The sequence below is a fragment of the Rhipicephalus microplus genome, chromosome 3 (assembly GCF_043290135.1).
Source record: "Rhipicephalus microplus isolate Deutch F79 chromosome 3, USDA_Rmic, whole genome shotgun sequence".
Taxonomy (NCBI): Eukaryota; Metazoa; Arthropoda; class Arachnida; order Ixodida; family Ixodidae; genus Rhipicephalus; species Rhipicephalus microplus.
The window spans coordinates 39,974,226-39,987,396 of NC_134702.1; the positions used below are offsets into that span (position 1 = coordinate 39,974,226).

Below are 13,171 nucleotides of genomic sequence, written 5' to 3' on the forward strand. Positions count from 1 at the left end.
GTTTAACTTAGTACAAGACATTGCTTGCAAGTCCCCGAAAGTGGAGCCCTCAGCGACAAGTCTTCCCTTCCCTGGTAGTGCCAGAAAGTCGCTTCTCACTGAAAAGAGGGGCTTTGGGTATTCTAGACAGGCAGGACGCTTCGGAGCAATCCCATGTGGAGTGGTACAAGTAAGTGCATTAATGTATAGGTTATTGAACATGAGGCACAAGTGAATTTTCTCGTACATTTATTCACTCCACTTTCTCAGATGACTCTGCACTGCCCCAAGAGATTTTGTTCACTAAACATGACAGAGTGGCCGTGTTGTACATGCAAGCACACACACAGAAAGAGCAGGACAACAGGTCAAGTAGGAAGCTAAAACAGATTTACAGAACTCGTGCCACACAGGAACTTAGAAAATGCCTGCCAAAGCAGTAGCATTCGGAAGTATTAGCAGTGCTTCACTGGTTTTTCAAGTCGCCCCCTTCCAACGCTTGTGCCACTGCCTTTAAAGCACGACGCAGATGGCACCTGGGAGAGAGCTCTGCTCATGACGGCAATAAATGAGCACTGCCAAAATTTTAATTTTTGGTGACTAGCGGGACTTCGAAGAAAAAAAACAAACGGTCGAGCACCGGGTGAGGAAGAAATGAGGCTGTTACGAAGACAGTCTTGTCACCGCTACAACGTGTCTAGAAAAGGTTAGAGGGGGGCTTTGGTGGCAGTGTTTGTTTGGGCTTTGCCTACTGCAGGGGATGGCGGTAGTTTTCTCCAGCATAGACAGCATTGCTTCCAAGCTGCTCCTCAATACGCAGCAGCTGGTTGTACTTGCACAGACGCTCGGAACGGCAGGGGGCGCCGGTCTTGATCTGCCCCGTGCTCAGACCCACCACGATGTCTGCGATCGTCGAATCTTCAGTCTCGCCACTGCGGTGGGACACCATGGTACCCCAACCGTTCTTTTTGGCCAGCTGGTGACTGCACGTAAAGGAGCACATGGCCGGATTAGCAGAAGAATTGAAAGGCAACTATAAATACGGTTATGTTTTCGTATATATTTCTGTCCTAATTCAATTTGCATTCATAATTTGATATGGCAAAATTAGCATGGCATGACATGAAGGCATGTGAAATGTTGCTTGGTGCTTTCGTGGCAGCCTGTCTATACAGTTATGGCAATGAAGTGAACACTCCCAGCAAATTCTTGTCATATGCAGCACCATTTCCTTTTATTAAGCATTTCCTTGACACAAAACAGGTGCGAAACTTTCTAGAATGTAATTTTAACAATATATGCAGACTTGATATTGCCCTTTCGTGTCCCTTTTGAGAGCTACATTTCTTTTTGATCTTTGGGACAATTTGGCAGGCTTCATCTAAAATTAAAACCATACTGCAGCACGGGTTTTTTTGCCCCTCACATTTTAAATATCCTCTACTGTGCACAACTGGTCAAGCAATGGACGAAGTCAAAAACCAATGTATAACATGCTTTGTTCACAGAGCAAGTTCAAGCTGGTAAAAGGCTCTCCCAGCTGCACTTGAATTGTGTCACGATCCAAAGCGATCGATGCATGAGCAATGCAGCCCCCCCCCCCCCCCAAAAAAAACACACTGCCACTAGACTTACGCCTTAATCGCCTCAGTGATGCTGCCAATCTGGTTGACCTTGAGGAGTAAGCAGTTGCAGGCATTCTTGTCAATGGCAGTCTGAATCCGCTTGGGGTTGGTGACTGTCAAGTCATCTCTGAAAAGTTTAATTAAGAGGCAGGGGTTAGCATTCACAGGCACAAATACAGTACAACACACCTGCCAAGTCTCCCGGACTGGCCAGGAGACTCCCGGATTTGGACAGTTTCTTTCGTTTGTACGGTTGTCATAAAAATCTCCCGGAAATCGAAATTTTTGTGCATGATCCGGCCGCCTTGACAAAAGCAGCTCAATCTGCTCCAGGCTTTTCGAACCTACCCCATTTTATTATGAATGAGTTTAAGAGGCGTTAATCTAAACGTACAGTAGAATCTCAGTGATGCGAAACCGCGGCAGATACGAATTCGTGAAATTCCTCAGCAAAATTCCACTATGTCTATTGGGCCTAAAATCGAATGTTCCGAACACATTTCCTCATCGCGGCAGGTGATACGAACTTTGGCACGGACATCGTCAAACGAAGGCTGAGAGCAGCGTACTCGAAGCTTCAGAAGTACGCGTGCAACCGACGCACGCACTGTCTTCTACAGTGTGCGCGATTGTTGTCGCCACAACCGCTGTTGACGAAGCCGTGGTCGCTTTTGACGCGTATGGTGACGACGTAACTTAAAGAGTCCCGAAAGTCTGCGTGCCTCCAACACTCAACCAGTCAAAGCAATGCTGCTTTCCACAAATCCTGCGGACAAAACCGCGGCAGGTGCGATCGTAGACAGCATAAAACGACTGTTTTGAAGGCGTGTGCTATGTCAAGCGCACGGGGATTGAAAAAGAAACTACCATTTGCAGCAACCGCCGCGCACAACATTGCGATGGCGCAATAGCGATCTACGAGCTCCGAGGGCACGCAGCGGTAGACTAAAGGCAATAAATACGTAAAAAAAAGTCAGTTTCGCCGCAAGGGCGAAGTAATGAATACGACAGTAACAAATTGCAATGTCGCACTAAGAACGCCAAGCAGATCGAAACGTGCAGCACGCTGCTCACGCACAAATGATGCACGAAACCAATAGACACAAGACGAGAGCAAACCAACAGCGTTTACCGCTCAACATGTTACGCGCTGTTAAAAAAAAGCGATGCTCGATACATAATCACAGGTACAAAGGAGTACAAACTAACAAGTGTCCCAGTTATACCTCGCTGTGTATGAAAAGCGCGCTCTTTTCGCAAACGGATCCTGTGCATAGACCGAAGATACCTTTGTGGGCCCGGCAACTAACGCAATCGTTCCAGTGAAAGCCGTAGGCACACGCGTCGGCGCATTGGGACAAGCTGGGCAATTAGTGCAGCGGCTTTTTTCCTTTCTAGTGTGTTAATATATATAGATAAGTACTATACATATATGGTGAATGACGGCAGTGGCGGCGACGGCAAAAGACCAGCCAAGACTCAATAACAAAGGGGCTAGGCACGTTTTGGCATTCCTGTCAAAAGAATCTAGTAGGGAGCAAAGCTTTGACCCGCGTTTTTGCACGGCAGCCAGCTGCGCCGTCCCATCCGTTCACGTGTGTCCCAGTAAGACATACACGAGCTGTCTTGAAGGAAATATTCTGCTAGTTGTGTTGATCCTTTGAGACTCCCACCTTAGTTGGAAACCCTACCTTCGTGTGTTCGGCCACTACAAGCCAACCGCAACGCTGATGCTTGCGCTTGCAATTGAGGACCCCCCCCACCTCCTATTGTTTTTCGCAATGTTTTTTTGTTTGTTTGTCCTTAAGTTTTTTTTTTTTTTTTTTGGTGCCAAAAAACTAGGAGAAAATAATTCAGCCTCCTTACCCCCCTGCTGCAGAAATTTCCCGGATTCAGAATCCTTGAACATGGCAGGTATAGTACAAGCAGTTAAAAAAAATTGCAGCAGAGCCATTCATTGTTCATCTAGATTCTGCGGCTACCATACAAATTTATTTACATGAAAAAAAAAAAAAAAGTGGAGTCACTATGATAACAGATGTCGCACAAAGGTGGGCTGATCCCAGAGGCAGTACAACTGGAAGGTGATCTCACACAATTCGGTGCACTTAGGTTGTCACCTGTACATAGCTGAGGATGCTTATTAGAAGGTTGTCATTGACGACACATACTACTCCATCTTGCCTTCGTTTATTTCTGACGCTCATCTGTGGAGAACCCCAGTCGCGTGGAAATTCGAATCACAGATTGACAAGTTTCTGCATTTATGAAAAGGACGGCACACACCTCGTGGCTCACTGGGCCAGTAAGGAGTTGAGGGTCGCAGTTGACTTATAGGCAAAAAAGTTGCTGTGGCACACAGTAACGAAAGGCATATGTTTAGCGTCTAGGGCTCGGAGCAAATACATAGGGATTTATCTTTGTAACATTTCAACCTTCAGTGCTTCTCAAGCGGGTAATTATTAGCGATGTTTTACTGTAGCCACTTCTGCTCGGCATGGCACAAAACGCGATTCCGCCAGCAGATACTTACCCGACAATCTGGATCTTGGTGGATGTGTTCAAGGCAGTCCAGGCATCCCAGTGGTCCTGCTCGAAGGGATCCTCAATAGAAACCACTGGGTAGGACTTGATGAAATCTTCGTACATAGCCTGGAGCTGGCTCGGGTCGACGTATTTGCTGGGGTCGGAATTCTGGTTCTTGAAGTCGAGGTCATACTTGCCTGGAAAAAAGAGTGACTTGTTCAGTGAATCCGCTATACTTTTGATATGCAATCACATTAGAATTACATTTACCAGCAATGATGAAATCAGATTCAGAGTCTGCCTTTACTTCTGATCGGAATTAAAGTATCCTAGCAAATTGGAAAGGCTGCTAACATGATCCATAAACTTTTGTGGCAGACTTGTACAAATTTTAATTTAACTCTGACGTTGAGCATAAGGGTGCCTATAGTGTTGAAAACCTGATCCCATATGAACAGACACCTACCTACATGTTCAATTGTGCAAACGATATGCAGCCATCTATAAATTCCAACACACCAGCAAAAGCTTGCTGTGGAGAGTGCCAACCTGCTATACTATCAACGCACTTCCTTATGATAATCAGCTCAAGCAATACTGTTTCCCCTTGTGTAATAATCTCGCTTAAAAACGTAGGGATGCAATCAGAACTATCTGCTAGAAAAGAATAATACAGAAGACTCATTAATAGTGCTGTTGAATGGGCCCTGTTTTTCTGGTCCCTCAACGAACCAGAAAAACGTGTCCCATTTATTAGCAGTACTGTTTACCGGTGGCTGTACCGTGAGTAGAAACATTTACGTACGTAAACAGTGTTACTGAAATCGGTTTACAGCAATTTTGTAAAAAACACTAGTCCCTCTGTATATACAGTAAATGCTCATTCGATACCTAAAATTGTAATGTATGTTGGGTCACCTGAAAACTACTGCAGCTTTTTTTGTTTTCCACTGACACATGGCTGCATGTGTGAGTGAAAAGTCCGCGAGGACAACCTAAACACGTATTTCTCCCACGTAAAGATGATACAGACGAGGTAGACTGTCCCATGAAAATGCGAAAAGCTGCCAACCTTTAAGAACACAGTACGAATACAGCTAATGTGTGAGCAGAGAGAGCAAAAAAGCAAACCCAACCTGTGGGTGTTTTTGCAGGGACAACAAACCATTATCACCCAGCGCCATTGAACACTAAGAAGCACTCTGGACTAAAGTGTGCAGCTTCACCTAAACGAAGTGGCCTGGGTAAGGTTTGAATAAAATATGCCCCTGTAAAGGAAATAACTCAGAAATCAGTGCATTTTCGCTCATTCGTTTCAGGAGAATTTTTCATTATAACAAGTTGAGTGCCATGAAAAGTTTCATTAATTCAAGCTGATCACACCATTGAATGCTGCGAGTACCTGCCAGAAAATGGTATCGTTTTTTTAAGTTAGATTAGAAAATTCATAAAATTAGATTTCATTAGATCGAGTGAACTATATTCTATTCACCTTTCACCAACTATTATAGTTGGTGAAAGGGGACCACCTGCAAGCAGAGACTGAAGTATGTTTCCTCACCTTTAATCAGATAGTGGAAGAGACTTATACAGTAGAACCCCTTTAATTTGACCACATTAGTTTGAGAATTCAGTTAATTTAAATGCATCATCTGGTCCTGTCAGACAGGCCTACAGCATGAATTCTCTTCAATTTGGGTATACTCGGTCGTAGTTCAGTTTATTCAGAGAGCTGGCAAAGCTCAGAGGCTCTCACTAAGGCTGATTAATCAACAGGCCCATCAGACAAAATGATCTATTTATACTGTTACGGAAAGCATTGCCTTTAAAATTGAAAAAAAGGGGTAAATGTTCCTCACCATCCTTGCAGAACTCTGAGGCAGCACAGTCCATTCCAATGACAATTTTTCCCTCATAGCCAGCTGCCTTGATAGCTTCCATGATCAGCTCCAGGGCCTCCTTGTTGTCCTGGATGTTCGGGGCAAAGCCACCCTCATCACCGACGGAAGTAGCATCCAAGCCGAACCTGTTGGAAAGCACACACCAACGTTGACGCCTATGCCCACAAAATGCTGGGGGCTTAAAGGTACAGACAACCAGTTCACAAGACACTATTGATAAAATGGGAAAGATTGTCCATTTTATCAGCTTAAACGAACCCTATTTTAAACATAATAGCGATAATGAGCTCGTTTCACCGCAATTCTAAGGTCAATGTCAGCGTCGTTCATTGTGAGCGAAAAACCATCCTGTCCATGATCTCAAAATCGAGAATGATGCACATAAAGTAAATGTTAAAAATTTCCAGGTCCGAGTGAGGATCGAACACAGGTCATTCGCGTAGCAAGTGGGTGTTGCATCACACAAACACAAGTCTTTTCAAAAATACAGTGAAAATAACTTCCTCTGCTTGGAAATGCAGTGCAAATAACATTGATGCTTTACGAACACTCGCATTCTCTATGGAAGCTTTAAAATGCATGTAATATCACAGTGATATTACTTGGTACAAGTGGTAAGGGACCCTGGGCCTTCGTCAAGCTGCCGCAACAGCTTTTTGCCGAAGTGTCCCTCTAGATTGTTTTTCTGGTTAATAAATTGAAATTGAATTAAATTGAAGCATACATTGCCATCGGGCATCAAAACATTAAATTATTCGAGCGACCTTATGTTTCAAAGTTGGCCACCCATTACAAAAGGCACACTTGTTACTGCGTATACTACCTTAAGACCACGCAGTGGGTGCATAGCAAGTGAAAATATGATACCCGGGGTTTCGCATCTCAACACTACGATATGATTATGAGAGACGCAGTAGTGGAGTGCCTTCTCATGTAATGAAATTCCATGCACTTTTGAAACCAACCATTGAATGTTTAACCACTATTGAGAGAGAGCTTTTCACAGCGGCATGAAAAGCTTGGTTGGAAAAAAATCAAATGTCAGCCCCTCCCAAAAAGAGTATTGAATGTCACATTCATTAGGTCTCTGCACTTATAACCTGACAACAGGTGCACAGATAACAATCATTCTCATATTAGTAAATTACAGTTTCAGATAACCGAAAGCACCCCTCTTACCGCAAGGGGACATTTGGTCAGTGAGAAAATGTGCAAAGAGGAAATACTGGAGGCAATGCTGCCTGAAAGTTCCCACACGAGCTCGCCAAGATGTTGAAAAGTGAAGGCATATTCTAGGGGCCTACATAATTTTTGATCAGTACAAATTTGTTTACATTGCGTACTAAGGGGCCCTAAGTCTCATGTAGTTAAGCTTCAGAATATCTCCCTGAACTGATGCGGCCGAAATACAAAAAAAAAAAAAAGTAAGCAATGACACGGTGACGTTGACACGTCAAGTTCTGGTGCAAAACAAAAAAATGAAACTTTGACCCTCACAAGTACTTAATAATGACAAAACAGAGTTCCGAAAGAATAACTCATTTGTTTAAACTTGTTAAATGCTTCACCCTAATGTCCTTTTACACATACGAGTTCATAAAAAGACAGACTTGAATAATCAACACTGGTTTGTGGAAACCGAGGTGTGCCATATCACCTCTGTAAGTATTAGGCTACTGCACGATCTCTGCACGCATCGATAGTACTACGTCTGCCATGCAACGACATATTCGAGCTTGACCATCTCTTAAGTACTTATTTTTGAGCAAGCACACTCTTAACTTCAAACAAAAACTTTTGCCGATCTTTGAACCTTGGACTGCTGCCTTTCATTGCACTTTATGTAGCAGTGATGGCATAGCAATGTCTCCTAGCTTTGTAACACTCCCACTAGCTGTGAAGCTGTGTTGACTTCACCCCCAATGCAGTGAAGCCAACTTGTCCTCACCACATTGACAATGCGCGACAGCTTAAAATGGGCGACAGCAGTCCGAAATTCAAGATCAGCAAGAATGTTCATGCTAAAGGTCGAAAGTGCATCTACTCAAAATTTTTCTGAGGCAGACTAATGGAGCCTTGAAGTACCCTAGAGGCAAACTGAAGCATGACTACATGTGGCCTCACATACTAAACGGAGGAGGACGTTGGTCATGCTCACTTCTTTTTGATTACATTCTTGAGGTGGTGGTAAGTTTCGGATCCCATGCGCATGGCTTCAGTGAAACTGCTGGCACCCGTTGGAAGGAGCATGAACTCCTGTATGGCTAACTTGTTGCCGGCGTGGCAGCCGCCGTTGATCACATTGAAGGCTGGCACCGGCATGACCACCTTCGAGTTGCCCGCTAGGTCGGCAATGTGGCGGTAGAGTGGAACACCCTTCTGCGCCGCACCTGCCTTGCACACCGCCATTGAAACTCCAAGAATAGCGTTCGCTCCCAGCTTGCCTGCATGCGGACATAACGAAATTTCTGTAGTTGCTGCCTAGAAAGAAACTTCATTTAGGCTGCAGACATTACAAGTTTACATATACAAACTTCACAAGGAGGAACTATTTTAATTTATGCTCACAAATTTCGAAGTGAAGCTGTTGAATTTCAGAACAGTTTTCATGCAGCAGCAGGGCCAGCATTGAATGACAGGCAGATGCACTATAATGCAGAATTAGTGGGCTTGAGCAAATATTTCAACAATATGTGCGAGCATAGGCACTCCCCCACAAGCCCATTCCTGCAAACATCCCGAGCATAGGCACAAACCTTTGTTCTCAGTGCCATCCAGCTGACACATGAATTCGTCGATGGCCGTCTGGTCGGTGACATCGAAGTTCTTGGCAACGACTTGAGGCGCAATCACTGTGTTCACATTGTTCACGGCCTTGGAAACGCCCTTGCCCATGTACTGGGACTTGTCATTATCGCGCAGCTCAAGGGCCTCGTGGATTCCAGTCGATGCTCCAGATGGTACGGCAGCACGGAACAGTCCTACGAAAGAAGAGTTGTACATTTTCGAAAACCAGCTAGCAGAACAGAACACACAATAAATTGGGCTACATTGACTCGAAACCCATCAGTCACATCATTCCGAAAAGACTCGGCGACATGGTGTTTCAACAAAAGTTACTATAAATGGCAGCATACTGTGTTTGCTACTAAGAAAATAATATTTGACTAATCTAGTCTGAACTACAAGTTTCTAGGTTCCCTCTAAAACTCAGACAGAGAAATAATGTACATGCAGCCACAAAAAGAATCGATACACCAAAGGAACTGCAGTGCTAGTGTATGAGATTTTCAGGTTCTTACGTAGAAAAATATTGCATAGTTAAAAAAAAATAGGATTATGAGCAAAAAAAGGTATATAAAAAAGCAATGAAAGCCAGACAATGAAATCCTTTCCACTAGTTCATCAAGACATCTTTTCCCACTACTTCACAGACCTTGACACCATGTGTAGTTATGACTGATGTAAGTAAGTTTCAAAGACTTGCTCATATGGGGGCAGATCTCCACTATTACGACAGAAGTCTATGTGGGCCATGGAAGTCTTCTGTGTGCCACTCCCCAAACAACACTCGATGTCCTGAGGTCGTCCTCATATGGTACAATCGTCCTCACACAGTTCTCATTGACCTTAGTACTTACTGAGGACGACACAAGCTGGCTTGACTCGGAAACACCTTTTCGAGTGCTTTCCGAGGACAACAATCGGTCCGGAAAAGGTCCTGTCAAGGATCTCTTGGGGATGACATAAGCATTGCACTGAAATCTTAGATATAGTTCCTCAAAACCTTTGCGCACCAAGTAGATGCATTTTATATGTGAAAACTTTCTCTACACATTCGTTTCATACAGTGATATAGGTATTGTATATTTTCGCCTCGTTTGTTTCTTTTTAGCAAGAAATTTTCAAATTGCGCGTTCTGCTTAATAAGACACGCGTCATAATTGGCTTGGGTATCGAACCTGGTATTGCGAAACTTATATTTGAAACAGTGTGTTCTTAAATGTCACAACCTTAAGTTTGTCATTATACGCTGCTCTAGCGCGTAATAACAAACTAGCAGCTGGCAACCATTGACCATGCGGCACCATTCTGGATAGTCAAGTAGCCAAGCCATTCCAAGCCAACTGACTATCCAAATGGGGTCTGTTAGAGAAAGTGCTGTGTACTAGTGAAGGTTAGTGTCCTTTGATGTTTGTGCGCATAGTTAAAAGTTAGATATGTGCGAGAGGGTAAATCGTAGGTGATGACGGAAGGTAAATTGCCGTGCTGATGGGTGCAATGGGCTGCTCAACGTTAAGACTGATCATGGATGTATTGTCACCAGCCGACCGTGGCGAGATGTGGTTCGAAGCAGCCTGGAACACCAGCCAATCGCGATCAATTGTGCTTCGAAGCAGCCTGGTCCCAACGTGAAAGGATCGACTTGCATCCGACTCATGGCCCGACCTCGTACAACTCAAATCAAAGCCCATGTCGAGTGTACTGGTAGGCTGTTATAGCGGAGCCTCTAACACTAGTGAGTGCATTGGGCACGGTACACGTGGTGATGAGGACACTGTGTTAAACTTTCGAGGAAGATTACAAATGTGGTTGATTGAGCTGTGTTGACTGCCTTGATACTGCTTTTCTTTTTTCAGACTATATGTTGACTCGGATACCTGACAAAGCTGTCAGTTGAGATTAATTACTGTTAAATAAATTTCAGTCAACAAGCTTTGTTTGTTTTATCACCTCACTGTTGATTGATACAGTGTATATACACAAGACCTCGCAGGTGCTTTTCTTTTGATGAATGGAAATATCATGAAAACAAGTAAATCCTAAGTAGTATCACTGCCCACAGTACCGAACCGGCCACTCAATCGTTGTAAGATGGTAAGTTGGGCCAGTTGGTTAGGATCTATCGTGAACTTACTTAAAGCACAACACCAGAAAAAATACAAGACAGTGCCGTCTTTTCTTTCTCTTTTGCTCCTTCCCTGTCCTGTATTTTTTCTGGTGTTGCGCTGTAAGTAAGTTAACGCAATCGTTCTGAAAAGATACTAAAAAAGTCCTGAAGTGTTGTTTTGAGGATGTGCTGAGGTTGTTATGTGTATGGACAAGGGGACGGGATTGGTGACATTCTAGAACCGTAAGAGGGCGTCATATTGTCCTCACGGAGGCACACTGAGGACGTCCTGAGGTTGTGTTTGTGTTGTCTGGGTCAGGACTACTGCCAAATGAAAAAGGTCCTACAACCGAACTTTATTCCACGGATAACTATAGCAATGTAGTGAAGGTGCCATGTCCAGTGTATTGGTCTGTCCTATACACAGCCAGTTTTGGCAGCTTTCCAAGAACATCAAGGGCACCAAGGATGAAATCAAGCTCAAAAGCAAACTCTAATGCACTATCGTCGTGGCCTTTGTCCTGCTTTTTATTTTTACCCTAGCGTTTTTGGATGCCTGCCAAAAAGCGCAATGCCAGCCACCTTTCAAGCAGTGACAGCTGCGGTTTCTTGACCCTGGGTAATTAATAGCACTTATTTACTGCAGCTAGTTTCTATCCGGCAGCAACTGGTGACAGTAGGTCTCCATGCATGAGCAAAACAGAAAAAGACGGTTCTGATCTCGGCTTTCCACGAACCGAAAGGTCCACGTATTCACGAAAAAGTGAGCTGCTAGGGTAGCTCTGCGCGCTTCAAGGAGAATAAGTCCACCTAACGGGCCCCCTCCGCAGGCAACAAAATCAAGCCTTGCAACCTCCATCGATGCTACAGCGGGAATACGTGACCTTCACCGCATCACCCCAGCATCAACCTATGACCGCTTCGAATACCGCAACAGGCGTTCATACCTTTCTCAGTCAGCAAGTCGACTTCCACGGTCGGGTTTCCTCTGCTGTCGAAGATCTGGCGAGCGTAAATCCTCTTGATCGGCATTATCGCTCTGCGAGAAAAAACGGCGAAGAAATTTAAGGCTGAATGACAACCGAAACCGCGCCTCTCTGCAGGCACAACAAACGGTCCGGCACAATTAGCTTAATTACCGAAGAATGCCTGAAATCCCTGTGAATCTAATTCGGCGTCAATGCAACGCCGTAACTGCCAAAACAAGCCAGTGCAATAATGAATGTAGACGCTTTCTGACGCAATTTTACACCGCGATCTTAATGCTCCAGCAGATCGAACACGGCTCGTGCACGGCTGAATGCCGAAAACGACGACGAAAATCGGGCCGACGCCGCATAGGCAATCGCGTACGTCAATTAAGACGACGGGAAGCGCCACTCGATCCGTTGGTCACGGCGTTAGCTTTCGCACCGAGGGGGGCAGACCCTTTTCGAACCCAAGGTCGAACAATGTCACCCCACGAAAGCCGGCTTCGCTGGGATGGCTACCGACGGGGAGAGATCCCTACCGCTCGCCGCATCGCAGCAAGGTGCGCAAGAAAACGCGGTCGCTTACGTTCGAGAGAAGCTCCAGAGACGGCGAAAGAGCAGGCTGTCTGGCCGCACACGTTTGACAGGAGCTAACCGTTCGAACTGACCCTGGCCGATCGACTGACGCACGCACACCGCAGGCACAGGAGAACGAGACCGACGAAACGAGGAGAAAGCGGCGCGAGATTGGGGGGGTGAGGGGGGCAGTGAAATATACAGCTATCTAATTGTGTGAGCTGCGAAACTCCCCATGCTCTCTATCAAAATTCAAACTTGCTATTAATTAAAATTGTAAGTTTTTTAGTTGTTGCGACATCTAGTGACTGCATACAAAAAGTAATTTTATTTAACAATGTTAATATTGTCATTAAATGTTTAACATTGTCAACCCTAGATGACGCAAACGTTTGTGAGTGGCTAAAAAAAAAGTTTATGACGTGTTTGCATTGTGGAACGCAGTTTTGCCACACAGCCGCCAGGGGCGTCGAAGAAAACGACGCCTACTTTATTTGTTTCGCTTTTCTTTCTATTCTCGCGATTTTCTTAACATTTTTCTCGATGCCGATTTGCAGGCAGTCAAGGAAAGAAATCCCCCGTTTCGTGGCCGCGCCTCCTCCCGATTTCCGAGCGCGTTCCGTTCAATTTTTCGTTCTCTTCGAGTGCAGTGATAAATTTGGGTTGAGTGGTAACGCCGCCACCTAAATGTTTTACGCCGCA

At 44.8% G+C, this 13,171-nt stretch overlaps 1 protein-coding gene across 1 annotated transcript; it reads right to left on the reverse strand.

Moving 5' to 3' along the window:
* Window positions 1-211: 211 nt before the first annotated feature.
* On the reverse strand, window positions 212-12,639 carry Eno (alpha-enolase). The gene is made up of 8 exons (XM_037427552.2): window positions 12,480-12,639; window positions 11,870-11,961; window positions 8,788-9,012; window positions 8,190-8,475; window positions 5,990-6,156; window positions 4,138-4,327; window positions 1,615-1,731; window positions 212-962 (listed from the first exon to the last, which is right to left on the reverse strand). Exons 2-8 carry the CDS (start codon window positions 11,952-11,954, stop codon window positions 728-730), a joined length of 1,305 nt encoding a protein of 434 aa, XP_037283449.1. The 5' UTR covers window positions 11,955-11,961; window positions 12,480-12,639; the 3' UTR covers window positions 212-727.
* Between the last annotated feature and the right edge of the window lie 532 nt (window positions 12,640-13,171).